The sequence below is a fragment of the Dreissena polymorpha genome, chromosome 3 (assembly GCF_020536995.1).
Source record: "Dreissena polymorpha isolate Duluth1 chromosome 3, UMN_Dpol_1.0, whole genome shotgun sequence".
NCBI classification, from domain to species: Eukaryota; Metazoa; Mollusca; class Bivalvia; order Myida; family Dreissenidae; genus Dreissena; species Dreissena polymorpha.
In genome coordinates, this window is record NC_068357.1 from 86,346,507 (window position 1) to 86,373,740 (window position 27,234).

Consider the following 27,234-nt stretch of genomic DNA (forward strand, 5'->3'; position numbering starts at 1 on the left):
CGGTTATTTTCATAAGCTTTACAAAGGGAAGTCACTCCAATGTCACACCGGTCAAAATGGCAACACAGATCCTACAAAAGTGTTCTCTGTGTTTTGCAACAGCTCGTCAGCTAGGAACTCTCCACGCGTATGCATCTAGAAGATATACCAGCCATGATGTACAGACGGCTGATATTGTCATCTCGGGTGGAGGCATGGTTGGTGCTGGAATGGCTTGTGCATTAGGTACCCTTTTCTTCTAAGTTTTACGTCCTGTCAGTGTCAAATGTCAACTAGGGGAAATCCGGGAAAATACGGATTATTTCTGCAACCCGTTCCTCGACAGGTTGTGATGAGTGGGCTACCAATATGCCGGGTGCCAGTCATTAAATAATGCATTTGCAAAATATTTTCTTCGGATATTATTGTCAACATTGATATGTGTTGGCGTCTAAAAATGAGAAACAACACGGTTTTTAACATCAGTGAAAATCAGTATAATTAGGATGGCACAGGATAAATACAGACACGACAGGGTGAAAATGCGGACATCAAATTTTTATAGAGAAAATACAGACAATTAATTGTTTTTAAAAATAGATTCTGAAGCTTGGTTATTTTATTATATATTTTTTATCTCTGTTTAAATTTAAAACATGCTTATTAAACATTTCTATCGACTTCATTTTCAAGAGAAATGGTTGTCACGAGATGATGTTTTAACAGTCTATTTACGCTTGCCTATTATATTTTGTAGGCTAGGTCGTACGTCTCAAACTTTTTTTCTGCTCAAGATTTCAGTTTCTTTCGGTAGAAACAGGGCATCAATGGTGCTTAGTCAATATAAATTGCCGCCATAGAGTCTTTTGATGATTTTTGCTTTGGCAGACTCTTGGCGTCAATAATCCACTCTATCTTTTTAATAGCGAGAGTTCCGACACGAATTTGGTCGCATCACTCCTGATATTAAATACAAACATATTTGTGACTATTATGAAAGAATGTTGCCTAAATAGTATATATAGAGCAAAATATATCGAAATTTACCTGTTAAAAAACTATATTTCGCGTTTGTTTCATCCAATATAAATCCTTGTATAGTAAAGGTTCATGTTATCTCCCTTGAACTGGAGGTTAAATTCAACTATGTTTGTAACAGAGTTCGAACAAACAAATTAAGTGTGCAATATGCGCAAAACAGTAAGAAATGAAATTGGAAATAGTAAGAAGAAGAAGCAAAAAAAGAATTATAACTATTATAACTCAAAATATTAGAATCGACAGTAACGAAATACCCCAAAAGTAATAGGTACGAAATAGCTATGGTACGAAATAACAACAACAACAACAATGCCAAAATGGTTGCCTTTGAGAAAATTATCGTTCCATGTCAATGATTTCGAATGAAATACAGTTAATTTTTGTGATCTAAGTTCATATTTGTCAAACAACCGGTAGCAGGGCCCTCAATCTGTCAAATCCACGGCCAAAATTCGGCCGCATTCCCCCCCCCCTGAAAAGTATACTTTTTTCCCTTTTTGGGGGAAAAAATTCCCCCTAAAAAAAAAAAATATTTTTTTTTTATTTATAGATAGATGACTCATGATTTTTAATATTATATCTCAATTCTATTTTAATTTATTCTTGTCAAACATACTAAATTATGAAATAAGCAATGAATATAGTGCAAACATGTACAAATGTAATAATTAGATAGTAAGTAAAAAATCCCCCAAAAAGGGAAACGCCGCGAAAATTCCCCCTGCTATGGGTAGCGACCCGCTTCCCCTAAAATGGATTGAGGGCCCTGGGTAGATTTCAGATATATACACCTGTAAATACTGTAATTCCCATAATAATATTGTATTTATTTTTCGTTATGGTTTTTACAGACCAGAGTTTCAGCGTTCAGATTTATTCTGAACGCGAATTATTTCAGCTACAATGGTGCTGAGCACTGTTAGGTCATCTGTCTCGCTGACATTCGCCTCCTCCTCCTCTGTAAGTCCGCTGCATGACAGAAGGTCTAGAAGTTGTTGTGGATCTGCGATATTGAGTAGAAGAGATGCGCTATCAAAGCTCATGTCAGCCACAGACTCAAAGCTTGCGTTGGTGGTCAATCCTGACGCTTCAGCATCATTAAAAGAAGAGACAGGAATTGACACAAGAACTGCTTGGTCAGTGGACAGGCCTCCACACTAATGGTGTCCCGGGAACCCGAGGACACCAGATTTTGGCGAGGGTCACCAGTCCTTTCAAGCTGGGTGATCCTCCGGGAACCCTAAATTTATAGAACCACTTCGTATTGATTGACCATTTGAATCCGCGTAATTATCTTTTATTTTATTGCCTTGTTTATAAGAAGAACTTTTGAAAAGTAGTGTATTTTGAGCAATATGAAAGCGGATGTGAACGTTGCGATGGTTCTCCGTTGTCAGCTTTATCAACCGAAGATTTCACGCATAAAGCAGAGAACCAGTAGGAATGCAAATATGAATGACGTAAAGTTATGGCGGTGTTGCAGTAAAAATCACCTATTACACTCTATAAAATGTAGAAAAATACGGGTTGTGTTTACAAAATGATTGACAAGTATATTTCCATTTTTTTCTTTCTTGAGAAGCAATGCGCTTTTTTAGAGGCAGATCTTTTTGCCATATCAGGGTTCGACACTAAGGCACGTCTGACAGACATTGTCTAGTAAGATCGGTGGTTGGGCTAGTAAAACTGTGGGCCAGCTTGTCCGACTGGTCGTAAATAAAAAATCTATACCGATTCATATAACTATAACTAACCGAAAACCTTTTTCTCTTAATGTGTAAAATAACTCTCGTATCCGTTATTTACATCAGAACAAAACTAGCGCATATAAATAAACGTGGAGCATTCAAATGATTCATCGCTATTTATAGAAGGAGAGCTTCCCGCAGAAATTGCTTGTTTCCATTGGTCAAGTTGTCATGAATATATATGATTTTCTGCAGTGTCTTAGAACTTTACATAATGTTTTTAAAACTTCTATCGAAAATTGGTATCATCAATGTAAACATTTTGGCGTAGCAGACGAGAGAATGTAATTTAAAGAATGGCTTTGTTCAAAATTGGATTTTCGTCCGACAAATAAGTTAATAAGAAGAATCCGACGGTAAAACTGACACAAATTATGATGGAAAAAGGGCCTTGGAGCTGTGGTTGCATGGAGCACAGCGGTCAAGGAGGCCAGAATTTGAGGACGTTGAATAAATGTCACCTGCTGTACAGACATCATTTGTTTAACTGGTGATAAACAGTGAAATTATAAAAAACAATTTATGTTGTTAAATAGTTTTATTTTATTTTTTACTCTGTGCATCAAAATAACTTTCTTGTGTTCACTAATTATTTACTGATAAAACCTGATTAAACAGACACACAACACAATTGTGTTTATTTGCTATGTCATTTATGGTCTAGTAGACATCAGATTCGGGCTAGTACATTTTAAGAGGAGCTGGGTCGATGGTCTGGCTGTAAAAAAAGTTCATGTCGAACCCTGCATATGCGCTTCTGCCTTCTGGCAATTGTAATGCGCAAAAAAACGCAAAGCGCACATGAAAAATTATCACTGGAAAACCAATTGGTATTTGCACATTTCAGTAAACATAAGGCTACTTTATATTCAAATATATTTGATTTATAAATTGTATAATAATTTATATATTTTTATTGGTTCTGTTGCAAGCCTAACTTGCTGTGCTTTTAAAATACATTAAAAGCATATTGTTATCAAGTAGACATGATATCCAAAGTTTACCAAACCAGGCTTATTAGCTATTAATGGGTCTACTTTAAATGGCAACTGAATTGAATATTGGAAATAAAAATGTGAACTAGTATGCTTCTTGTACTTATTTGCCCGTATGCTGTGCATCGAAACAGAAGGGAACCCTAGTTTGGGTGAGGGTCACCAAAAGTTGAAAGTAGGGTTCCCTCCGAGAACACTGTCAAAAAAGTTAGTGTCAAGGCCTGGTGGATGTAGCAAGTGATGCTTTGTACACCAGTATCGACTCCTTGGCAGTACAAGTATTCGGATCGACATAACAGGCAACTCTGTAAGTCTACTTATGTTGAATGCTTTCATTGGTATTGCCTTTCTGTTGAGAGGTACGATGCCACATGCTTGAAAGCCATTCTGTATATTTACATAGTTCACAGTGTTGTCCCATGCTCGTGAAAATAGATTGGGGAAGGTATACTTTGTTACCTGATGTAATGGGTTCTCCATTAAAAGTGTTGAACATACATCGTTGTATTTAAGTTTGAGCGGACCATATATGGTGCGGTCAAGTGGTTGAAGATAATGTGTGCAATGCGGGGGAAGGCCAAAAGGATGATGTTTTCTTCAATTGCCCTGTCAATGATATGAATTAAAACATTGATTCAATTAGAGAAGTATTATGTTATATAATGAGGATAATTGGATATTATTTTGTTATTAGCTCATCTATTTTTTGAAAAAAAAAAGAGCTATTGTCATCACCTTGGCGTCGGTGTCGGCGTCCGGTTAATTTTTGCGTTTAGGTCCTTTTTTCTCTTAAAGTATCAATGCTATTGCATTCAAACTTGATACACTTACTAACTATCATGAGGGGACTGGGCAGGCAAAGTTAGATATCTCTGGCTTGCATTTTGACAGAATTACGTGAAAAAAATGAAAATTTTGGTTAAGTTTTGTGTTTAGGTCCATTTTATTCCTTAAGTATCTAAGCTATTGCTTTCATACTTGCAACACTTACTAACTATCATAAGGGGACTGTGCAGGCAAAGTTATGTAACTCTGACTAACATTTTGACAGAATTATGTGCCGTTTTTATACTTAGAAAATTGAAAATTTGGTTAAGTTTTGTGTTTAGGTCCACTTTTTTCCTAAAGTATCAAAGCTATTGCTTTCATACATGCAACACTTACTAACTATCGTAAAGGGACTGTGCAGGCAAAGTTATGTAACTCTGACTGGCATTTTGACGGAATTATGGGCCCTTTATACTTGAAAATTTGGTTCAGTTTTGTGTTTTGATCCACTTTACCCCTAAAGTATCATAGATATTGCTTTCATACTTGGAACACTCGCAAACTATCATAAGGGGACAGTAAAGGACAAGTTGCATAACTCTGGTTGTCATTTTTTAGGAATTATGGCCCTTTTATGACTTAGTAACTTTGAATATATGGTTACATTTTGTGTTTAGATCCACTTTACTTCTAAAGTTTCAAGGCTATTGCTTTTAAACTTCAAATACTTTAATGCTATCATGAGGGTACTGTACCTGGCTAGTTGAATTTTATCCTTGACCTTTGAATGACCTTGACTCTCAAGGTCAAATTATTAAATTTTGCTAAAATTGCCATAACTTCTTTATTTATGATTAGATTCGATTGATACCTTGACAAAACAAATCTTACCTGACATACCACAATAGACTCCACCCAAACCATCCCCCACGCCCCCCCCCCCCCCCGAATCCCCCCTCAATCCCCCCCATTATTTTTTTCCTCACACTATACCCCCCCCCCACCCCCCACCCCAAAAAATAATTTTTATGCCCCCGGTAGGGTGGCATAAAGCAGTTGAACTGTCCGTCAGTATGTCAGTCAGTCTGTCCGTCCATCCGAAAAAAACTTTAACATTGGCCATAGCTTTTTCACTTTTGAAGATAGCAACTTGATATTTGGCATGCATGTGTATCTCATGGAGCTGCACATTTTGAGTGGTGAAAGGTCAAGGTCATCCTTCAAGGTCAAATGTCAAATTTATGGTGTCTGTCCGTCCGAAAACGTTAACATTGGCCATAACTTTTTCAATATTGAAGATAGCAACTTGATATTTGGCATGCATGTTTACTCATGGAGCTGAACATTTTGAGTGGTGAAAGGTGAAGGTCAAGTTCATCCTTCAAGATCAATTGTCAAATACATGGCGTCTGTTCGTCCGAAAACTTTAACATTGGCCATAACTTTTTTAATATTGAAGATAGCAACTTGATATTTGGCATGCATGTGTATCTCATGAAGCTGCACATTTTGAGTGGTGGAAGTTTACGGTCAAGGTCATCCTTCAAGGTCAAAAAATAAAAAATAAAAAATCAAAGCGGCGTTCTCATGAAGCTGCACATTTTCAGTGGTGGAAGTTCAAGGTCAAGGTCATCCTTCAAGGTCAAAGTCATCCTTTAAGGTCAAAGGTAAAAAAAATAATTTCAAAGCGGCGTTCTCATGAAGCTGCACATTTTTAGTGGTGGAAGTTCAAGGTCAAGGTCATCCTTTAAGGTCAAAGGTAAATTTTTTATTTCAAAGCGACATTATCATGAAGCTGCACATTTTGATTGGTGGAAGTTCAAGGTCAAGGTCATCCTTCAAGGTCAAGGTCATCCTTCAAGGTCAAAGGTAAACAAAAAAACATCAAAGCGGCGTTATCATGAAGCTGCACATTTTGAGTTGTGGAAGTTCAAGGTCAAGGTCATCCTTCAAGGTCAAAATAAAAATAAAAATTCAAAGCGGCGTTCTCATGAAGCTGCACATTTTGAGTGGTGGAAGTTCAAGGTCATCCTTCAAGGTCAAGGTCATCCTTCAAGGTCAAAGGTAAAAAAAATTAAATTTCAAAGCGGCGTTCTCATGAAGCTGCACATTTTGAGTGGTGGAAGTTCAAGGTCAAGGTCATTCTTCAAGGTCAAGGTCATCCTTCAAGGTCAAAGGTAAACAAATAATTAATTTCAAAGCGGCGTTATCATGAAGCTGCACATTTTGAATGGTGGAAGTTCAAGGTCATCCTTCAAGGTCAAAGTCATCCTTCACGGTCAAAGGCTAAACAAAATATTTCAAAGCGGCGTTCTCATAAAGCTGCACATTTTGAGTGGTGGAAGTTCAAGGTCATCCTTCAAGGTCAAAGGTAAAAAAAACCATTTTTTTTTCAAAGCGGCACAATAGGGGGCATTGTGTTTCTGACAAACACATCTCTTGTTTTTTTCAAACATGGTTAAAAAACACAAATATTTATTTTTATTATTTTATTTTTGAAATACTGTCCAACCATCCCACCCAAGAATCCCCCCATTTTTTGCATTTTGCTTTTTTTTTTTGCATTTTTAGAAAATAATGTAATAAATGACCACACATCCACACTATACACCCCTCTCCACTCCACCCCTCCCTCCTTTCAGATTGAAATTGAGATAGGTCCCTACATCTTTAAAAAGAAAAATAGATGAGCGGTCTGCACCCGCAAGGCGGTGCTCTTGTTACTAAATGCACTTAGCTGTGGAATAAAATTAGTCTGATATAGTATGTCCGTGTTCTTACTACTTTGCTGTAATGCAGTAGGGTAAACTCGGACGAATTTATTTGGATAATTGTATATTGCCTGCCTTTTAAAGCTTTGAAATATTTTTTATGCCCCCGGTAGGGTGGCATATAGCATTTGAACTGTCTGTCCGTCCGTCCGTCAGTCTGTCGGAAAACTTTAACATTGGTCATAACTATTGCAATATTGAAGAAAGCAACTTGATATTTGGCATGCATGTGTATCTCATGGAGCTGCACATTTTGAGTGGTGAAAGGTCAAGGTCATCCTTCAAGGTCAAAAGTAAAAAAATACAATCCAAGGGAAGTAATAAGCTTTAAAAGGGAGATAATATCTAAACCTGCCAAATGATATATTGAAATTTTATTTCAAAGCGGCGCAAAAGGGGGGAATTGTGTTTCTGACAAACACATCTCTTGTTTATATGCCCCCGGTAGGGTGGCATATAGCAGTTGAGCTGTCTGTCAGTCTGTGCGTCCGTCCGAAAACTTTAACATTGGCTATAACTTTTGCAATATTGAAGATAGCAACTTGATATTTGGCATGCATGTGTATCTCATGAAGCTGCACATTTTGAGTGGTGAAAGGTCAAGGTCATCCTTCCAGGTCAAAAGTCAAAAAATACAATCCAAGGGAAGTAATAAGCTTTAAAAGGGAGATAATTTCTAAAGCTGCCAAATGATATATTGAAATTTTATTTCAAAGCGGAGCAATAGGGGGCATTGTGTTTCTGACAAACACATCTCTTGTTTTTCATATAAAACAACATTCAATAATAGTTTTTAAACAATATTTCAGGCACAGGTATACCTTCTATTGACTGCAGATCAATGATCGTTAAAAGTGTGATGCTTAAATGTTTATATATGACGCAAAGAAAGTACAGGGATGTATCTTTGCGAATGTGGATACACGTCATTTTTGTAATGACGTCATTGCTACTTGGAATTGCAAATGCAGTGGAAAATGCTGCAATTGGTCCAAGTCTGATACAAATACATGTACGCATATATTGTTTAAAAATATTAATTCCTGGCAGCGTCCGTACTTATTGGTCTGTCCGGACATTCCCAGATTTCCCCTACAAGGTTGCACACCAATATATATATAGTTCGTTGACATTACATTTGTTTTACTGCTTTCATTTATTATCATAAGTGTCTGTTTGAGCATTCACTAAAATCGAGCCATGGTTTCAAATTGTTCTCGCTTAGTAAATGTTAGTAATGATTGTAAATAATTTTAAATTAAACGCAACTGAACACCTTTGTTAGTTTGTTTAGTAGGTCCTTGTTGAGTCGTGTGTTCTTTTTGAGTCGTGGGTATGGAGATCACTTGAAATCCCTTGATAGAAAATGCATATAATTCAGTTTGTTACGGAAAATGTTTTGACACAGTTACCATCGTTTGTCTGATTAAAAATGCAACAAAAACATGTAAATACTGAAATTCAGCATCGCTTGATACATTCTCACAAAATATTCCCTCTTTTATTTATTGTTCATATAGTGTTCCTTAGTAATGCAAAATCATTTATTCATTGGTATTTTTCACACTACATCATCTGTTGACATTTTTTTACAAGAAATTAATCTCCCCTGCAATGTCAGTTTTAAGGATATTTATAGTATGCAAATCTTGAAATTGGAATAGCCAGAATGCACGTCTCAAGAAGAACCTATTTTCAAGACTGGCAGTGTGAAACTATGAACACAATCATTTATAATTATAACAGACCGTAAACATTTGAAAAAAAGCAACAAATATTAAGACCAAAGGTTAATAATTATGTTTATAATGATTCATAGTCATATATTTATAAAGTATTTGTCATATAACAACTCAATGAAAATTACCCAAAACTCAACAAGCATATAGCATACAGTTTTCAACTCTTAACCAATAGGCGCCGATACAAAATCTTATAAGGAGAGCTGTATCCGAAGAAGATGATTTAAATTGAAATTCATTTGTTTGAAACGTGTGTTTTTCAAAAATGTTTGTGTGATAAGAAACTTCCATTGAAAAGCGTAGAAGTCGAAGAGATAAGATAAACTTCTAGCTATAAGCATTACTAAATGGTATCTATAGCAACTTCTATAAGGTTGTCATTTACTTTTGACAGGGCATGAACACAATTTCAGGGACACATCTTGTTCGAAATGTGTCAGGGACTTTCACATAAATTTATCTTTTGTTATTTGAAGTCGTCTAATGTAAACATCAGGTTTGTGAAAATAATGTGTATCTCTCATGTACTTTCAGTTATGTTAGCAAATAAATAGACAAAATATTAAAACCTTTCCTACCATTACTTTAATTTTCCCATAGTATATTGTCTAATCACAAATCCTGCTGTAAGCCCGCTGTAGTATTCAGCTTGTCTTGTAACAAAAGTGATGGTTACAATTCTGGAAATGAGGATGACTAGACAAGTAGAATTTTCATATCCTGATTGAGTGTGTACAAATAAAAAACAACACAAACTGGGCCTTCAGAGCAACAATTTCTAGCTTTTTGAGTGGCTTAATAAATTGTCAATGAAATCACATGCTATGCTCAATTTATTAATGACAAACCTCCATTAATTGTCGTCCTAATGTAATAAAATCTCCTATGTGAACCTGTTTAAAACTTTAAACCATAAATTACATAAATAAAATAAAATCCAAAATGCGCGCTTTTTTAACATTTTATTTTTTACTCAATTGAAATTATACCGCTTTGTTTTAATTTCAGGTCATGAAAGTCTTTTACAAAACAGGCGTATAGTGTTGTTGGAAGCAGCACCAAAGAAAGGGTTCAGTTTAACAGAGAAATATGGCAACAGAACTTGCACCCTGAGTCCAGCTTCAGTTTCATTGTTTGAAAGTACGTAGAAAATATTGTAACCTAGCTCTGAGAAAATGGGGCTTAATGCATGTTAATGCATGTGCGTTAAGTATTGTCCAAGAATAACCCCAGTCTACAATATTGTCCAAGAATAACCCCAGTCTACAGTATTGTCCAAGAATAACCCCAGTCTACAATATTGTCCAAGAATAACCCCAGTCTACAATATTGTCCAAGAATAACCCCAGTCTACAATATTGTCCAAGAATAACCCCAGTCTACAATATTGTCCAAGAATAACCCCAGTCTACAATATTGTCTAAGAATAACCCCAGTCTACAATATTGTCCAAGAATAACCCCAGTCTACAATATTGTCCAAGAATAACCCCAGTCTACAAAATTAACTTTACAGATTTAAAAAAAATTGATATTCTAATCTAGCAAACCGAAAAAAACACTGTCTTGAAATTGGTCAAATAAAATTGATTTTGTTATTGTAAATGGTAAAGTTTCAATACACAAGATTGTGTGTTATGCCTGTTTAGTAAGTATATTTCATTTGTATTAAACAAATTAAATATTTCATTTGTACCAAGCTCTTTTGAATCATTTATGCATGTCTTACAGACATAACAGTGTACAATTTAATAAATGTAATTTTCTGTCATTAGAACAAATGCCATTTTAGAATGCTTTAAATTATTGTTGGTGGACATGGGCTTTAATTTTTTTACAGTATTCATGAGTAATGAAATAGAAAAAGTTTAAAAGTTTTTTTTTTAATTTGAAATTGACGTTACCGGTACTTAGTTCATAAATACTTCTTATGTGTGTTGTTTGTAATATTGCAGAATGTGGTGTGTGGTCAAAGGTAGAAAACATGAGATGCCAGAAGGTGCTAAGAATGCAGGTAAGCCATACACATGATATTAGGTTAGCGTTTCAGAAGATAAAGAGAATCGCACGGTAGGTTAGTGTTTAACCGTTACCCACTTAGATACATATTTTGACACATTTATATATAGTCCCTTGGAAAGTTAAATGAATTTAATTAAAGACCCTTCTTACTACATTCAAGTTTTGAAGGCGTCATTTCCAAACCTTAGATACTGATAAGCAGCAATCAGCATAAAACCTGAACAGACTTTGAGTCACTCGCAGGCTGTTCTGGTTTTATGCTGTTTGCACATAGCCATTTTAACTTTGCTTCTGAGTGGGAAAGGGTTAATGTAGATAAGTTTCATTAGCTTTGCTTAGAAAACAAACACATGTTCATGCCAAGCAAATAAACCTTTCACCATAAAACAGTGAGATAGTATTCTATATTATATATCTCATATTTTTCTGTCTATACTTTGATGTTATAAAACCAAAATAAGCGCCTACAGTGCTGGGAAAAAAACATTTAAAACATGAACAAGAAGACATCAATACAGTGTGCATGTTAGTTTTTTCATACAGTAAAAAAAAAGTTTTATTTTGCTAATGCATACCTGATGGTACAAAATTGTATTACTTGTTTGTGTTTTCAAACTTTGCACTTAAATGTGATTTTATAACTGAGCATCTACATGTGAATTTTCTGTATATTGGTTATTCAACAACATATTAGTAATGTTACATTATGATTTTTTATGCTCCCCCAAAAAATTTTGGGAGGAGCATATAGTCGCCGCTTTGTCCGTCCGTCCGTGTGTCTGTCCGTGCACAATTTTTGTCCGGTCTATTTCTCAGCAACTTATGACCAGAATTCAATGAAACTTTATGGGAAGCTTCAGTATCAAGAGGAGATTTTATCAGCGGGTTCTGGTCGGATGATTTTTTACAGAGTTATGGCCCTTTGAAATTGTCCATTAACTGTACATATAGTGCAATTCTTGTCCGGGCTATTTCTCAGCAACCAATGACCGGAATTCAATGAAACTTTATGGGAAGCTTTACTACCAAGAGGAGATATGCATATCCTTAGCGGGTTCTGGTCGGACGATTTTTCACAGAGTTATGGCCCTTTGAAATTTTCAATTAACTGAACATATAGTGCAATTCTTGTCCGGGCTATTTCTAAGCAACTAATGACGGGAATTCAATGAAACTTTATGGGAAGCTTAACTACCAAGAGGAGATGTGCATATTATCAGCGGGTTCTGGTCGGATGATTTTTCACAGAGTTATGGCCCTTTGAAATTTTATATAAAAAAATTCTTGTTCCCCAAACTACTGTGCCCTCAAGACGTTTCCTTTTATTTGAATATATAGTGCAATACATGTATTGTGACAAAAAAACCTTTGGGAAGCATCACCCGTCTCCGACGGTTTCTTGTTTTTAATCATCTAGACCCAAAAAGTCACCCAACACAGCTCGATTTTAAGCATACAGAAAGAGAACTAAACAAGCATTGACAATACCACCATCACTTATTCGCTGAGGCTTGAAGAAGGCAGGTCTTATCTGCCAATGCTGAACATTACATTTTTAATTCTCTTAAACCAGAGACGTAGATAACATGTTATCTACGTCTCTGCTTAAACACATAAAATCAAAGTGGATAAAAAATACCTAAAATAGTAGGAAGTTTAGAATAAATATGATGTTTGTACATGTTAACCTTTGTAATCGGTCAGTTTGAGACTCACCAAGGTCTCAAATGTTTCGTGCTGAGCATGATTAACGTACTTACTCAGTACTCACCTATTCTATTTATCCTATCCGTTTTGAAATAGAAAAAGTATCAGTTAAAACACAAAGGAAAAAGTTTAACATAACAATTCGCACTTTTGAAAATGAACTGTTTGCGGACAAACAATTTCTCAACAGGTCAACACTCAACTCTTGACATATGAGCCATTAGTTTACCACTTTACTTTATAGGTATGGGAATCATGTTCCAACGCCCTGATTAGCTTCAACCCCACTGACGAGGCTGATGAGATAGCCTACGTGGCGGAAAATGACGTGATTCAAGAGGCACTCACACAGCGTCTCGAGGAGATGAAAGACAGAATTGAGGTCATGTACAACACTAGCGCAGACTCTGTAGCAGTCCCTGGCGTGGATAAGGAGCTGGCGTCCAATGCCTGGGTTGAAATCAAGCTGAATAATGGACAGGTGTTGAAGACAAAATTGCTGGTAATTAAACTACTTATATCTTGCATTGGTTGAAGTTGATGTACAAAAGTGTTGTAATTGTAAAACTTGTGTATGTTCTTTATTCGGAAATTTAAAAATATGTCTTCTTTATCAAGTTGATAAATTGCAACATCCAAAATGTTTGTTGTGGACTGGGGCTTTAACTATAAGTGAAGGCACCTTAGAACCTTTTACTAATTATGATGTTTCACACAACCTTCATGGGAGTAGATGATCATTATGTCTCTTCTTTGATATATATTTTGTCATTTCAGATTGGCTCTGACGGAATGAATTCCTTAGTTCGAAAAACATGTCAGTTTCACACGTTGTCCTTAAGTTACAATCAGAGAGGAGTTGTAGCTGTAGTCAAAATTGATGAGGTAAACATAGATAATTCATTATATATAATGCTATTTTTCAAATACTTCCTCGGATAATTGAAAATTTAATATGGGGAGTACAGTTGGATTTGCTAAAAATCAGGCATTTTGTTAAAAATATACTGTTTTTTAGCGAGGCTGTTTTCAGAGAAAACCGAGGTATTGTCATAGCCTGCTCGTCGTCCACCGTCCGACGTCCGCCGGCGTCGTGCTAAAACCCTTACGTTGGCTCTAAAATCTAAGTGCTTCCACCTCCAACTTTGAAACTTCATATGTAGATGCACCTCGAGTTCTACACGCCACACCCATTTTGGGTCACTAGGTCAAAGGTCACTGTGACCTCTAAAAAATAAAATAAATTCAGACAAGCTTTCGCAGCCGAGCGTGGCACCCGTTATGCGGTGCTCTTGTCTTTCCTTACTTATTGAAAATATGTCAATATACCGTAATGATGTAACTTATATGTAATGAAACTGTAGTTTTTATTATATAAGTAATTCTTCATAGAACAATAAGTGTCATTGTAATAAAATTGTTTTATATGACTCATATATTTAATCAATTATAGTATATTTCACCATTATTTCCCTGAAACTGACTGTATATAAAAATACATTTAATATATTTGTTTCTTAATACAAATCAAATTAAATTAATTTAAGCCAACTTCACTAACAATATTGTTGTTGCTTCATTTAAAGATTTTCTGTTGGTCTCAGTGATATTTTTACACATTTTCTCATCTGATTCCTGGGACTTGATAACTTGCAAATCTACAAGTCCACGAATTGAAATAATGAGTCCAAATATTAAACGATATTATTTTTTGAGAAATTTCAATGCATTTTTGGGACTCACATAATTCGAAAACTTTGCATCCTCAGAGGTTTTTGTGAGTCCAGAACGCAGGAATCGCAGGTAAAAAAATCACTGGGTCTTGTTCCACCTCATCAGTATAAAAAACTGTTCAGAAGACTAATGTTTACTTATCAATATCTTTCCTTGTTTCCTGTAGACTAACAACAATGTTGCTTGGCAAAGATTTCTGCCCACTGGACCAATAGCTCTTTTACCTGTAAGTACATTTGAGAATAGCAAAGTTGGTGTACTTTGCAGTTCTAAACATTTATAAACATAGTCATTGTTTAGGTAACAAGATATTTGAGATCAAAATTATTACATCACATTTAGTTCCATGTTCTAATTACGGATGTAATTACGATGAGTTTGATTATGTCTCCTTCTAAACAGTATGATCATCTGTCTACACATGTATCAATTTGTCTGATGCAAATGAAAAAGGGACAAAAAAGGTTGAAATACATGAAACAAATTGAAGAGGCCCTCCTTCCTGAAATTCCACTTTTGCTTAATCCTAAGGTTAATGATCATTAAATCTTAGAAAACCCGTAACCACAAGGCTTGTGGAATTAGTAATGTTTTTACGCTGAGGATGCCAAAAATGATAAGTTTTGAACGCGTACCTAGTATTATATATGGTAATTTATCAAATCAATTTGCCATTTTCCTTTCATCATTTCAAAAGGATAACATGACAATGGCAGAAAACAACACTAACACATCATATGATCTCATGAGAATACACAACATGACTTAACGATATGTTGAACTACACCTACATTGAGCAGATGGGGTGTTTCTTAGTTAATGTGGTTATGCAGATGGGATAACACTTATTACCATTGTTCGAGTTATATACACCCATGCTAAGAGGCTGGCATCTGTCCGAGATGTGTGTTTATTAATGTTCATATAAAACCACTGTGAAAGACCTCTACTTATTGACCTGGTCCAGTTCAAATCATAACATAATGTAGTAGAAATTTTACTTGTTTGAAAACATCACCGTGAAGTTAACATTCATAATTTGAATATAAAGCAGTTTTATGCCTTATATTTATTTGGCATAGCTGTGCCACTCAGATTTGGACTTTGCTAATAACCAATGAAGTAATCAGAAAAATATCCCTCCAGTAGGCCCAAATGAATAAATGGAAGTCTTGCTTTAAAGGATTAATACAAATGAGAAAATAAGATAATGAACATTCTTGTCTTTAACTAGTGTTTTCAGATCATGTGAAAAATTGCATGACAATCTCTTTTTGTTCCATAGCAAGCCCTGCTGTTCTGTGCAGATTGGTCCTAACAAATATTGTATACAGCATGTTTAAACATTTATTTATATAATACATTTAGTTCGTTCGAATGTTTATTTAGTACTTTGTGGGCTATCTTAATCAAGTCAATTAGATTTATTATTGTTTTATGTATACTATGCTCAAACAAAGTTTAACAGCCTTGTATGTATAATAATAATAATAAACACCTAATATATTTAAAACAAAACATATTTCTTGTTGCAGAATCCAAGCTAGCACAGTTTATCATTTACCATTTCATGAAGTACATGCTTGTTCTGATTATGATCAATTGAATGCTAATGATTCATTCATGAGGTCATTGTTATTGATGCCTCATTTTGTAAAAACTGGGCTAAATGCATGTGCGTAATGTGTCGTCTCAGATTACCCCGCGCAGTCTTAACAGGCTAATCATTGACAAAACTTTTGGCTTGTATGGAAATTGTTTATTTAAAGGAAGTCTCTCTAAACAAAAATCCAGTCTAAGGGTTTTCTCAGATTAGCCTGTTTGGACTTCACAGGCCAATCTGTGATGACGCTTTATGCATATGCATTAAGCCAAGTTTTTCTTGAAATCAGCTTTATGTATCTTTTGTTTCAGATGTCCAGCACTGCAATGAGTCTTATCTGGACCACCTCACCAGAACATGCCAACCAGCTCATGTCTCTTGATGAGGAAAGCTTTATAGATGCTGTCAATGATGCCTATGTAAGTCTTTCTTTGATATGATCTTCTAAATGAGTCCCGCTCTAGGAAAATGGTGCTTAGTGCATGGGCGTATAGTGTCTTCCCAGACTGGCCATGAGTAGTCTTCAAAGGCTAATCAGGGACAACACTTTTTGCTTTTGTGTGTTTTTTGTTTTTAAAATGGACATGAAGTCCTTTCTTATTCAAAATCAAAATGATGCGGAAAGAGTCGTCCCAGATTAGCCTGTGTGGACTGCTCAATCTAACCTGGGATGACCCTTAACGCACATTCACTAGCAGCTCATTTAGACTTTTATTTTGCAATGGACATAGTCATAGTGCTATGGACATAAGACCATCATAAGTGATGTGTAAAACGTTTAATGTTACATGTTTTCCCACTAAATGAATGGATACATTTTTTTGCCTGTTGAAATTCCAATTTAACAGCCAAAACAAGAATTTCTATTTTATATAGTAAATTTAGCTTAAGACAAGTGTAAGCCAGTGTAAGCCCTTAAATGTCCAAACTTACCAACTTACCTCGCAAATCCAGATTACGCGGAAAGCATTGTCCCTGATTAGCCTTTGCGGACTGCAAAGGCTTAACTGGGACAACACTTGTTGCACATGAATTAAGGCCTTTTTTTTCCAGACATTTAGCTCATACATTTGATGATTTCCTTCAGATACATGACCGGGACATGAACTCTACTGCAGGACAAGTGTCGGACATGTTCCAGAAAGTGCTGCAGAACATCATGCCAGGTACAACTGAAGAAATTATACTCCACACACACACACACACTCACACACACACAAAGTTGAAGCTGTGTTGGGGACTCAAAATGGATGTCTATCTGTCCATATGTCTTGCCTTCCCGCCCTTTGTGTAGGAAGTTTGACAAAGCTCTTACACTTGCATATGTTCAACAAACTGCACAGTTTATACTTCCACCTACACACACGCAGCAAAGCTGATTTGCTGCAAGGGTGTCACCATGGCGGTTTGTCTGACCATACCTCCTGAAAGCCTGCCAGCCCTTTCCATAGACAGCCAGACCAATCACTTCTCTCACACTTTGAACAGTATCCTAACTTACATGGGTTGTTATCCCCCGCCAAAGGCGGAGGGATATTGTTTTAGCGTTGTCTGTCCGTCCGGAGCCATATCTTGGAAGTGCTTTGGCGGATTTCATTGAAACTCGGTATGAGTATATATCACCCAATTGGTGCAAAAAGGTACCAAATGCCATTAAATTTTAATTACACATGGTACCTTTTTGCACCAATGGGGCGAATTATATGGATAAGAGGATGATGCAACCCAAATGGCATTGTACACCATCTGTTTATAATGGAGTTATGGCCCGTTGTATCTTGAAAAAATGATTTTTAAAATAAGCTTACAGCTTTATCTTCATTACCACATGAGCCAGAGCCTTGAAACTTGCTGTCACAAATCAAATTTGATGCATTATTCATTATTTAGTCATTCCTTTACAAAGCCATGAAACTTGCTATAGTTGTTCTCAATCATCTGGGGATGCTTTACATTCAACACCCATAATCCTAGGGGCTAAGGTCAAGGTCACACATTGAGGTCAAAGGTCTACACCCATCCATAAACAAAATATATTTGGCGGGGGATATCTATTCAACGAATTTGCTTGTTCCGTATGATATGAAGTTGTGCATGTGCTATTTATATTACGATCAAACTCTAATTAGAAACACTTTCAGTATCACACCAATACATATGAGCCTTGCTCTGGGAAAACAGGGCCAAATGCATGTCAGTAAAGCACCATCCCTGACTGCACAGACTTATCTTGGACAACACTACCCACATGCATTAAACCCCATTTTCCAAGAGCCAGACCTAGATACTTAACTAAGCGCCCTGTATTTCAGGTGGTGTGGCCATGCATCAGCTGCCCCCAATCATCACTGGTGTCCAGTCAGGCAGTAGAGGGGCATTCCCCCTGGGTCTTACCCATGCATCCAACTATGTGCGACACAGGGTGGCACTGATAGGGTAACACACTGGAAATGCTTTGTTTCATTTTAATTGTTATCATAATCAAACATTGTGAAAGTTGGTAATATTTATTACTGGTGTACAAATAAGTATAATGTAAGTTGTAAAAATTGGAATTAGCTAGTATTCAAAATGCGTTTTAAATTTTAAATGTACATTTCAGACATATTCTTATTTGATATATGTATGCAATTGATTGTTAGTCCTGTTCAGGTGTTTCTGGAGGGGACTTCTGTATATGTTTAACACCAGTCCTTCTTTTGTCAGTGTTTGATGTGTTAGTCCGATTCTGGATCCAGCAATAACCTGACCCTTTACCACTTACCCCGGTAGATACGTATTTTGACGCATTTCAGTCCCTTAGAAAGTTACATTTAATTAAATACCGTTTAACTAAATTCAAGTTTTAAAGGCTTCATTTACAACCCTTAGTTACTGATGAGCAGCAAACGGCATAAAACCAGAACAGATTGTGAGTTACTTGCAGGCTGTTCTGGTTTTATTCTGGTTGCAAAAGCCATTTTCTCTTTGCCTCTTATGGGGGACAGGGTTAAGCAAAGAATTTAGCTGTTGATGAAGCTTTGTGTGTGGATAGATGGCCATATGGTCAATATGCGTATAATTGTCAGATCATAATTTTGGCTGCAATGGTTACATTAATAATGGAAAAAACTAAAATGTGCATACTTCCATAGCTTAAATGTACTAAAGCTATGTCAATGAAACTTATGGTGGTACTGTTTTTACGCTTATAACATAACAGTTAGGGATTTTTTTTCTCTGACAAAGCTATTGTTAACATAGTCCTTTGTTAGTAAGCCTGCTTTTCTGTACACACAATAATACTGATTAGCAAACTGTACACTCTTCACATGTTGCCTGCTTAATTGACATGTAAATAGCTGTCATTGATGGCAGAGTTGACAACTTATTCTTCTACCGGGTTATATGGCTGTTGGTTAACTAAAGCACTCGGTTGATTTATACATACAATCAATTGACTTAAAATCTTTAACAAACAACCTAAGGGTGTGGTTATAAAAATCTGTATTCTTGTTGATTTGTTTATGCAATATTATTATTCACTCTACAAGAAAGTTGATATGAAACATAATAAAATGGACTAGAATTTTTGTTTAAAGGAATCCATGTAATTGTAGGGACGCTGCCCACAGAATCCACCCTCTAGCAGGTCAAGGGGTCAACCTGGGGTTTGGGGATGTGATCAAGCTGTCAGAAGTCATAGCTAAAGCAGCTGCCAATGGGAGTGATCTAGGTAAGTTAACTGTTGTAATCGGTTCCAGAAACTGTGTGTTTAAATATATCCCTGCCCTAAACTAAATTCATTTAATTATGCCCTTGTCGTAGTAAGTATATTGCTTTGCACTATATTTGGTATGGGCAATAGGTCTTTTCTTACACAATATGGTTTACTCACAACATGGACTGTGCTTTTAACTTAAGTAATCCAGAACAATATGCATAATTACTTAGGATAAAAAGAAGACACAGGTCAACTAGTCACTTGTTAAGGTCTCATGGTCTTGTAAGAACATTTATAACTAGGAGCCACGCAAACAACTAAATCATGATCAAACTTGGTCAGAATGTTTATCTTAAAAATATCTAGGCAACAAAAATGCCTTGAAATTTGCCTTATCATTATTTGATTTTGTATTAACTGACCTTAACGCAAACCATTTTCTGGCTCTTCAGGGTCCACTTCTATTGAAAATCGCTATATAGCTGTTTTGTGTTTTTAATTGATTGCATTTATTCAGTAGGAAAACGTGATTTAGTTAATAATTAATGTGTTTTCTATGATTTTTAGTGATACTTGATTTGTTCAGCTAAAAAAAGTATGGAAACCTGCCTTTCATCAATAACTGCATATGGTATCATGTTTTAAGAAATCATTTACATGTTTTACATAATGATAATCTACATTATAAAAAGTCTAAATGAGCTGTAAATCTTGTTTTATTTGATTTACAAAGTTTAGCTCCCGATGCTTATGGTACTGAAAATTTCTTATCATGTGTTATGCTCAAATGTGCTTTTAGGGCATTTCCTCTTTTCAGAACTGACATTTTTGCAAATGTGGTACCCATAGATAAAACATGGATTTCCATGATCTCACAATTTTGAGTTTCCACCAAATTATTGTGGATCCCCATATGGTCCATCCAAAACTATTGCCTATTTCCCAAAACTTCCATTTCTCTTCTGGTACAAAATCCAATAAGTAATTGCACATATTTTGTTGTTATTTACTGTATCCATTTTTGAGCATTTCATTGGACACTCTTTTTGAAAAATTTAAATTTACAGTATGTTTATAAAGGCTGCTTTTGTTGGGTTTTCCAGGGACCTATACAGGCTGTGTTCGTCTACACAAACCAAATTAACATGAACCATCTTTTTATGCCCCCTGTAGGGTGGTATTTAGCAGTTGAACTGTCCGTCAGTCTGTGCGTCCGTCTGAAAACTTTAACATTGGCCATAACTTTTTCAATATTGAAGATAGCAACTTGATATTTGGCGTGCATGTGCATGTCATGAAGCTGCACATTTTGAGTGGGGAAAGGTCAAGGTCATCCTTCAAGGTAAAAAAAATACAATCCAAGGGAAGAAATAAGCTTTAAAAGGGAGATAATTTCTAAACCTGCCAAATGATTTATTGAAATTTTATTTCAAAGCAGCGCAATAGGGGGCATTGTGTTTCTGACAAACACATCTCTTGTTTATTCCAATATTGGAAAGAGGACATAATCATATAAAAATTGATACTATCTAAAGTAAAGGAAATGATATTGGTCATTGCCTTGAAAGTTTGCCATTTCCAAATGAACCATGTGGGAATTAGATTTAAACCAAATTTATGACTATATCTTGATGAAACATGGTTCAGAATGTTATCTTGGCTGACTAATGGGGTTATTTACCCTCAAAACTTCGGTTAAAAACCATTGCCCGAGCACACTGCTTAACATTAAAAAAAAGCCGAAAACGGCCATACTATGGTCAGCCCGATTTTACTGGTCTGTACCAAATAATAATATAAAATACTTTGCAGTGTGGATGCGGTGCTTTGATAAAACTTAGTTGTTTAAAAATAGCTTTACTTATAATAAAATTAAATGCGATATACACGCAATACTCAATATAAGCTGCATATTGTCTGAGCCTAACGCTGTTAAAAAGCGGAGTTTCCATTGGTTGAAAGGCTTATATAACGATGGCGCTGATTGGCCGAAATTTCTTAATAAAGAATTGCAAGTAGGTCAATCTGTTATAAAATAGAAAAATTTCCCGGCAGACGACCTTGACATTGAGTGCACTTTACAGATTGTAAACAATAGAATTTCTGTGCAAGAAATATATGAATTGAAAGAAAAAGGATAATTACATCCAAAAGAACTTTTATTTTAATGAATTACATGAATTGTTTAATAGTAATAAATTACTATGTTGATGTTGTATTGTTATTCTTATTATTAATATGATATTGTTATTGGATGTTTTAAAAGGAAAGAGAAAGAGAGGGAATAGCCCAATTTTTATAAGTTAAGATCATGAAAAACACATACTGTTGTATGTGGCATCATCATTACTAGACCCACTGTTCAGTATATACTGCAATGTGTTTGTTGGAGTCTTTAGACTTTGTGATCTGTGTTTTAAATGTTAAAATCAATATAGAATTACTTTAATTTTATGTTTCTATGAAAGAAAAGAAATACACCGAAGTGTAATATGTTGGAAATAAGCAAACATTATTAATATTTTAGGATTTTACAGATCACAAAGTGGTTTAAAATTGCCACTATGTATTAGATCTATGGATAGATGGGAATTTGTTGTCAGAGTTATATGTTATACAAAGAACTCTTAGCGATGGGAAGATATAATGATTTATAAACATTAATTATTAGGGAAGGAGGAGCCTGATTTAAAAGCTCTAATAAGAAAAGGGGGATTTGCATGTAAACATGCAATTATATATATATATAAAAAAAAAAATGTATTTGTTAATTGTAATTTGGTTTTAAATTATATTTTTTATTGTAATTGGTGTGTATTCGTAAATGTGGCACAATGTAGAACACTTGCAGACAGGGAATATAGCCGTAATACTCCAACATAAGACCCTGTCTGTATGGAACTTAAGGAGTTTTGGGCTATGAAGAAGAAACGTCTCCCCCAGAGTGGCGTTAAGACAATATTTAAAAGAAAGTCAATAGTAATATTAGTATATTACAGTTAATTACTTGCTTGTCGCCAAAAAATGGTTACCTTTATAGGGCCACGTAAGAATTAAAAGGTAAAACAATGTATTTTACAGTTAAAAATTAAACAAGACAAAGATGTTTCTATATAAAAGTAAATTATGTACATTATGTACAAAGCTGCAAGCATTTATTAATAGGGAAAAATGCATGATGCCACCCTGGGGGGTTTAAAGATGGAGAGTTTAGAAGTGTAGGCTGGTGTGGGTGGGGCGAGCCAGCAGGGGTAGTACTACTGGGAAGGGTACAAGGGAAGTAATTGTGGAGGTGAAGTTTTATGATGGTTGTGTCCCCTAGACCAGAGGGAGTGCACGGTAAATGGAAATTACAAATGGAAAATGATGGATAAAAATTTAAGACAATATGATGTTGTTATACTGAAATAATCCAGTAAAATGGAATTGGTTTAAGAAATACCAAGTCATACTAAGATGCAGGAAAAAAAAACACAAGATGCCTTAATCTAACCTATAATACTAAATATATAAGGGATGAAGCAGAGTAAAAATGGTACAAAAGTACCTCATTTGCTATATAAGCAAAGTAACAATTTTAATAGAAGTTAAGGAAAACAAACAAGCAATAAAGTACAAGTGTACTTTATATACTATAATACTTAAAATAGCAATTTTAAAAATAATTAAAGTACCAAAGAGTTGGTAATGCCCTTTAAATGGCTAAAATGGGTTTTGAAAGGTGTATGACCCTGCACCGTGCACTCCTGTCTGACATGGCTCTTGAAGTTTGAAGGAGAAGGGGGTGTCAGAGGGGAAGGGAGTGGGTGCAATGCAGCCAACATACCCAGGTTACTGGACAGCCTTGTCCTTTCTTTTAAATAAAAACTGCTATAAAATATGAATATATTAAGAAACTGAAGAATGTAAATGGTGGACTAACGTCATACTCTTATAAAAAATGTTTTAAAGTAAGGAATACCAGGTCAATACCATTGGCCTGATTTAGAAAGGGCAAGGCTGAACAATAATCCCGTTAAAAACTAAAACAAAGTTGTGTCGAAATGAGACACAAATCCAACACACTAACGAAGAATACGTTAGACTTGTGTTAAAATAACACGGTTTAGAACAAATCAGTCACATGACTGAATAATAGGGTGGGTGTTGGCTGCTCTCCCTCCCCCAATGACCTAGATCTTGTCAGTTATCTGACAGTCTAGAAGGTATTTGGCGAGGGCAGAGAAGACCGGGCCCCTAGCTGCTCCCTTGGGGTCTAGCTTGTTGGAAAGGTTTAAAACTAGTCCATGGGAGTGCAATGCAGCTTCAAGGTGGTCCCTCTGCACCTTATGGTTTTGGCAGTGCAGCAGCATGTGGGGAGCAGTGAGGGGTTCCTGGCACCGTGGACATGCAGGGTCTACACCGAGGACATACTTTCCCGCGCCACCGGGTAATAGGGTGGTTCCCATCCCCAGGCACGTGATGGCTCTGTCAAGAACAATGCTTGCTGAGTATCTGTCAGGCGGCATGAGGGTTTTCACGGGTCGGATAAAAGTATGTCGACGGGAGGACAAATTGTCAGTCCGGAGATTCCACTGACCCACGACAAATTTCTTTGCCAGGGAGTAGATTTCAGTAGGCGCAGGGGTTCCCCAGCATCTACGGACCCCCTCAAGAGGCCCTCCATAGCCCCCCTGTCAGCCTGTTCATTCCCACTGATGTTGACATGTGCTGGACACCATACAAATGTGACCTTAAAAGATTTATCTAGGCACTGTTGATGAAGTTCCAAAATGCTAGTTAAAATATCAGGCCTAGATCTGCTATTTCTGTTTTTTTTTATAGACTCAAGAGATGACATTGAGTCTGATAAAATAGCAGTTTTAGTAGGTTTATTGACCAATATCCAGCACAAAGAGTATTTAATTGCCAAAAGTTCTGCTGAGAAAATAGAGAGATTGTTGCTGAGCCTGTGCGTTTTAGTAATATTTTTTGAAGGAATTACAAAAGAGTTGGCTACCAAACCAGAGTTAGGGCATTTGGAGCCGTCTGTTTAGATTTTTAGATGCTCAGCATGCTTATTATCTATGAGTGAGAGAGCTTCTGACTTGATGAGTTGTGGCAAGTCAGTTTTCGTTATTGTATTAGGTCAACATCAATGGGTCCAAGCATCCAGGGAGGGGTATTGGAGGGCCTCAGGTCTGCTACAGGTACCTTGTTGAGCCCAGCATCTTCAACAAGGGTCCTAATACTCGCACCAAATGGTAGGGCGACATGCTTATGCTTAAGTATTTTCCCCTTGATGAAGGTGCCAGTCCCGACAAGTTTGTTTACAGGGTTTGAGCCATGCCTAGACTTAGCCCTGGCCCAGAAGTTAAGGGACTGTTGTTTTCTGCGCAAGTCAAGGGGTAGCATACCGACCTCCTCTTCAAGCAGTGCACCCGGTGTACAGTTTAGGGCTCTCAGAGCTATCCTAAGGGCCTTGTGTTGAATGGCATCAACCATTTTTAGGGCGTTTGGCTTTGCACATGCATAGATCTGGGCTCCATAATCTAGCTTTGGACGTATAAGGGACTTATAGAGAGTTAAAAGGCTATTTTTCTCTGATCCGAAACCTGTGCCTCTTAACATTCTCATTAAGGTCCCTTTCGCACCTTTCTGCCAAATATTTGAATTGGTGAGTAAAGGTTAACTGTTTATCTAGGTACATACCTAGACATTTCACCACTTTTTCAAAAATAATTTTGGTGCCGCCTAACTTAAAGTCCAAAGAGTGCTGAATTTGATCGCCAAATAATACTCCTACTGTTTTGGTTGGAGAAATTTTAAATCCCCATTCAATAGACCATTTCCATATGGAGTCTAAGCCTGCTTGAGTTATTTTGGCTATATCAATACCGTATATGAATCACTGTCAAGAACTTCGTCAAAGCTAGGTCATCAGGTCAAGTCTTCGACACTTGGTTTCCTTAGAAATCAAGTAAGCGCTTATGGGTCATTCTTAATAGAAAACTAGAAAAATGTTGCCAATCACATATTAATTTAAAATCCAATACTGGTATCTTGAATAACTAATTTCAGGTTCCCTGACATATTTGAAGGAATACGAGACATCACGCCAACGCAAGGTCCTACCAGTCATGGCAACTATTGACGGCCTTCAGCGTCTGTACAGCACTGATGCAACCCCAATAGTTCTGCTCAGATCACTGGGCTTACAGGCCACAAATGCGCTTGGACCTCTCAAGGTATGCTATATTTTCGGAGTTGAAAAAATGAATTGGGGAGAGCCAGGGGGGCACTAAATATGTATACACTGGTACCACGACAGATCTGAACATTAGACACCTGTATTTTATGATGATAAAAGGTTGAAACTATTTCATCTAGATTTACTACAATTTGCTTATTGGTTTTTCGATTTGAATACAATATCCCAACAGTAAACTGAATATTTTCATTTCAATAATGCCAGATCAGTTTGAATATGGATTGAAGGTTTATTTTGTCTTTGGACCGAACATTTTCTGGCCATGCCCTGGTCTAAAATATACATCAGAAAAGTATTGAGTGACTTGCTAAAATTTGCAGAATTTCATTCATTATATATTAGTTATTATTTCTTTTAAATGGTTTTATTTGCTTTTAGGACTACATTATCAAAGGTGCCTCCTCTTCTTGAGAGCCCTGATGAAGTTCTGCAAACTGATACCGAATCAACAAACTCCAATCCATCATGCGTGAGAGTGCACGAGCCCTTGGCCCATAAAAATTGCTGAGCACCTAGATTTTGTGAGAACATTTTAATGTTCGCCATCCCATCAAAGACTTCAGAAGAAGTAGTGTTGGCAACTATGATCAACATGTTAAGAGTTTAGCTGTGAATGTATCTAAGAGTTTACAAATATAATGAAACAAGTGCAATATCTCAAGAATCTAGATTAGTGGCCAACATCTCTCATAGCTATGCGCTTAGCATTTAATTTAAAATTATGCATCAGTGTCACTAAGGATGCTCAGATTATGCTTGAGATCTTATTCACGTACTTGTTATGTTGTTTATTTAATAAAGTCAATATATTGTGATTTTTTTCAAAACTAGTGTTATGTTTTTGCTGTATACACTTAGTTTATGTATTTATGCATGCACCTCTATATATGTCAACTATGTGGCATAGAGTTATAGATCTGCGACCAAATGTGTTATTGGGACATAAATGCTTAATAGTGGAAAGATGTAAAAGCGTTTCCCACCTCTTATAATCATTTTCTTAATGCGTTGCTTTTCGGAGAATATAATAAATTCTCATAAACATTAATAATATTAATTTCACATCTTATATATCGAAAAATTATATGGATTTCCAATTGATATTTAATTTTATTTGTCCATGTAGGCCAAAATAAATAGGCAGCTTAATAAGATCCGACAAAGAAGCCGGA

General features: G+C 36.1%; 1 protein-coding gene across 1 annotated transcript; it reads left to right on the top strand.

Moving 5' to 3' along the window:
* The first annotated feature begins 5 nt into the window (after window positions 1-5).
* On the top strand, window positions 6-26,889 carry LOC127875109 (ubiquinone biosynthesis monooxygenase COQ6, mitochondrial-like). Its single transcript, XM_052419934.1, has 12 exons — window positions 6-225; window positions 10,053-10,184; window positions 10,999-11,057; window positions 13,017-13,274; window positions 13,550-13,657; window positions 14,673-14,732; window positions 16,421-16,528; window positions 17,197-17,275; window positions 18,422-18,545; window positions 19,709-19,824; window positions 25,873-26,039; window positions 26,441-26,889. The coding sequence occupies exons 1-12, from the start codon at window positions 57-59 to the stop codon at window positions 26,471-26,473; spliced, it is 1,413 nt and encodes a 470-aa protein (XP_052275894.1). The 5' UTR covers window positions 6-56; the 3' UTR covers window positions 26,474-26,889.
* The last annotated feature ends 345 nt before the right edge of the window (window positions 26,890-27,234 follow it).

Bases quoted from the DNA above. Each gene is read 5' to 3' on its own strand.
- LOC127875109 (XM_052419934.1), top strand. From the start codon at position 57: ATGGCAACACAGATCCTACAAAAGTGTTCTCTGTGTTTTGCAACAGCT. The intron at 226-10,052 runs GTACCCTTTTCT...TTTTAATTTCAG, and splicing joins TGGAATGGCTTGTGCATTAG to GTCATGAAAGTCTTTTACAA. The intron at 19,825-25,872 runs GTAAGTTAACTG...AACTAATTTCAG, and splicing joins TGCCAATGGGAGTGATCTAG to GTTCCCTGACATATTTGAAG.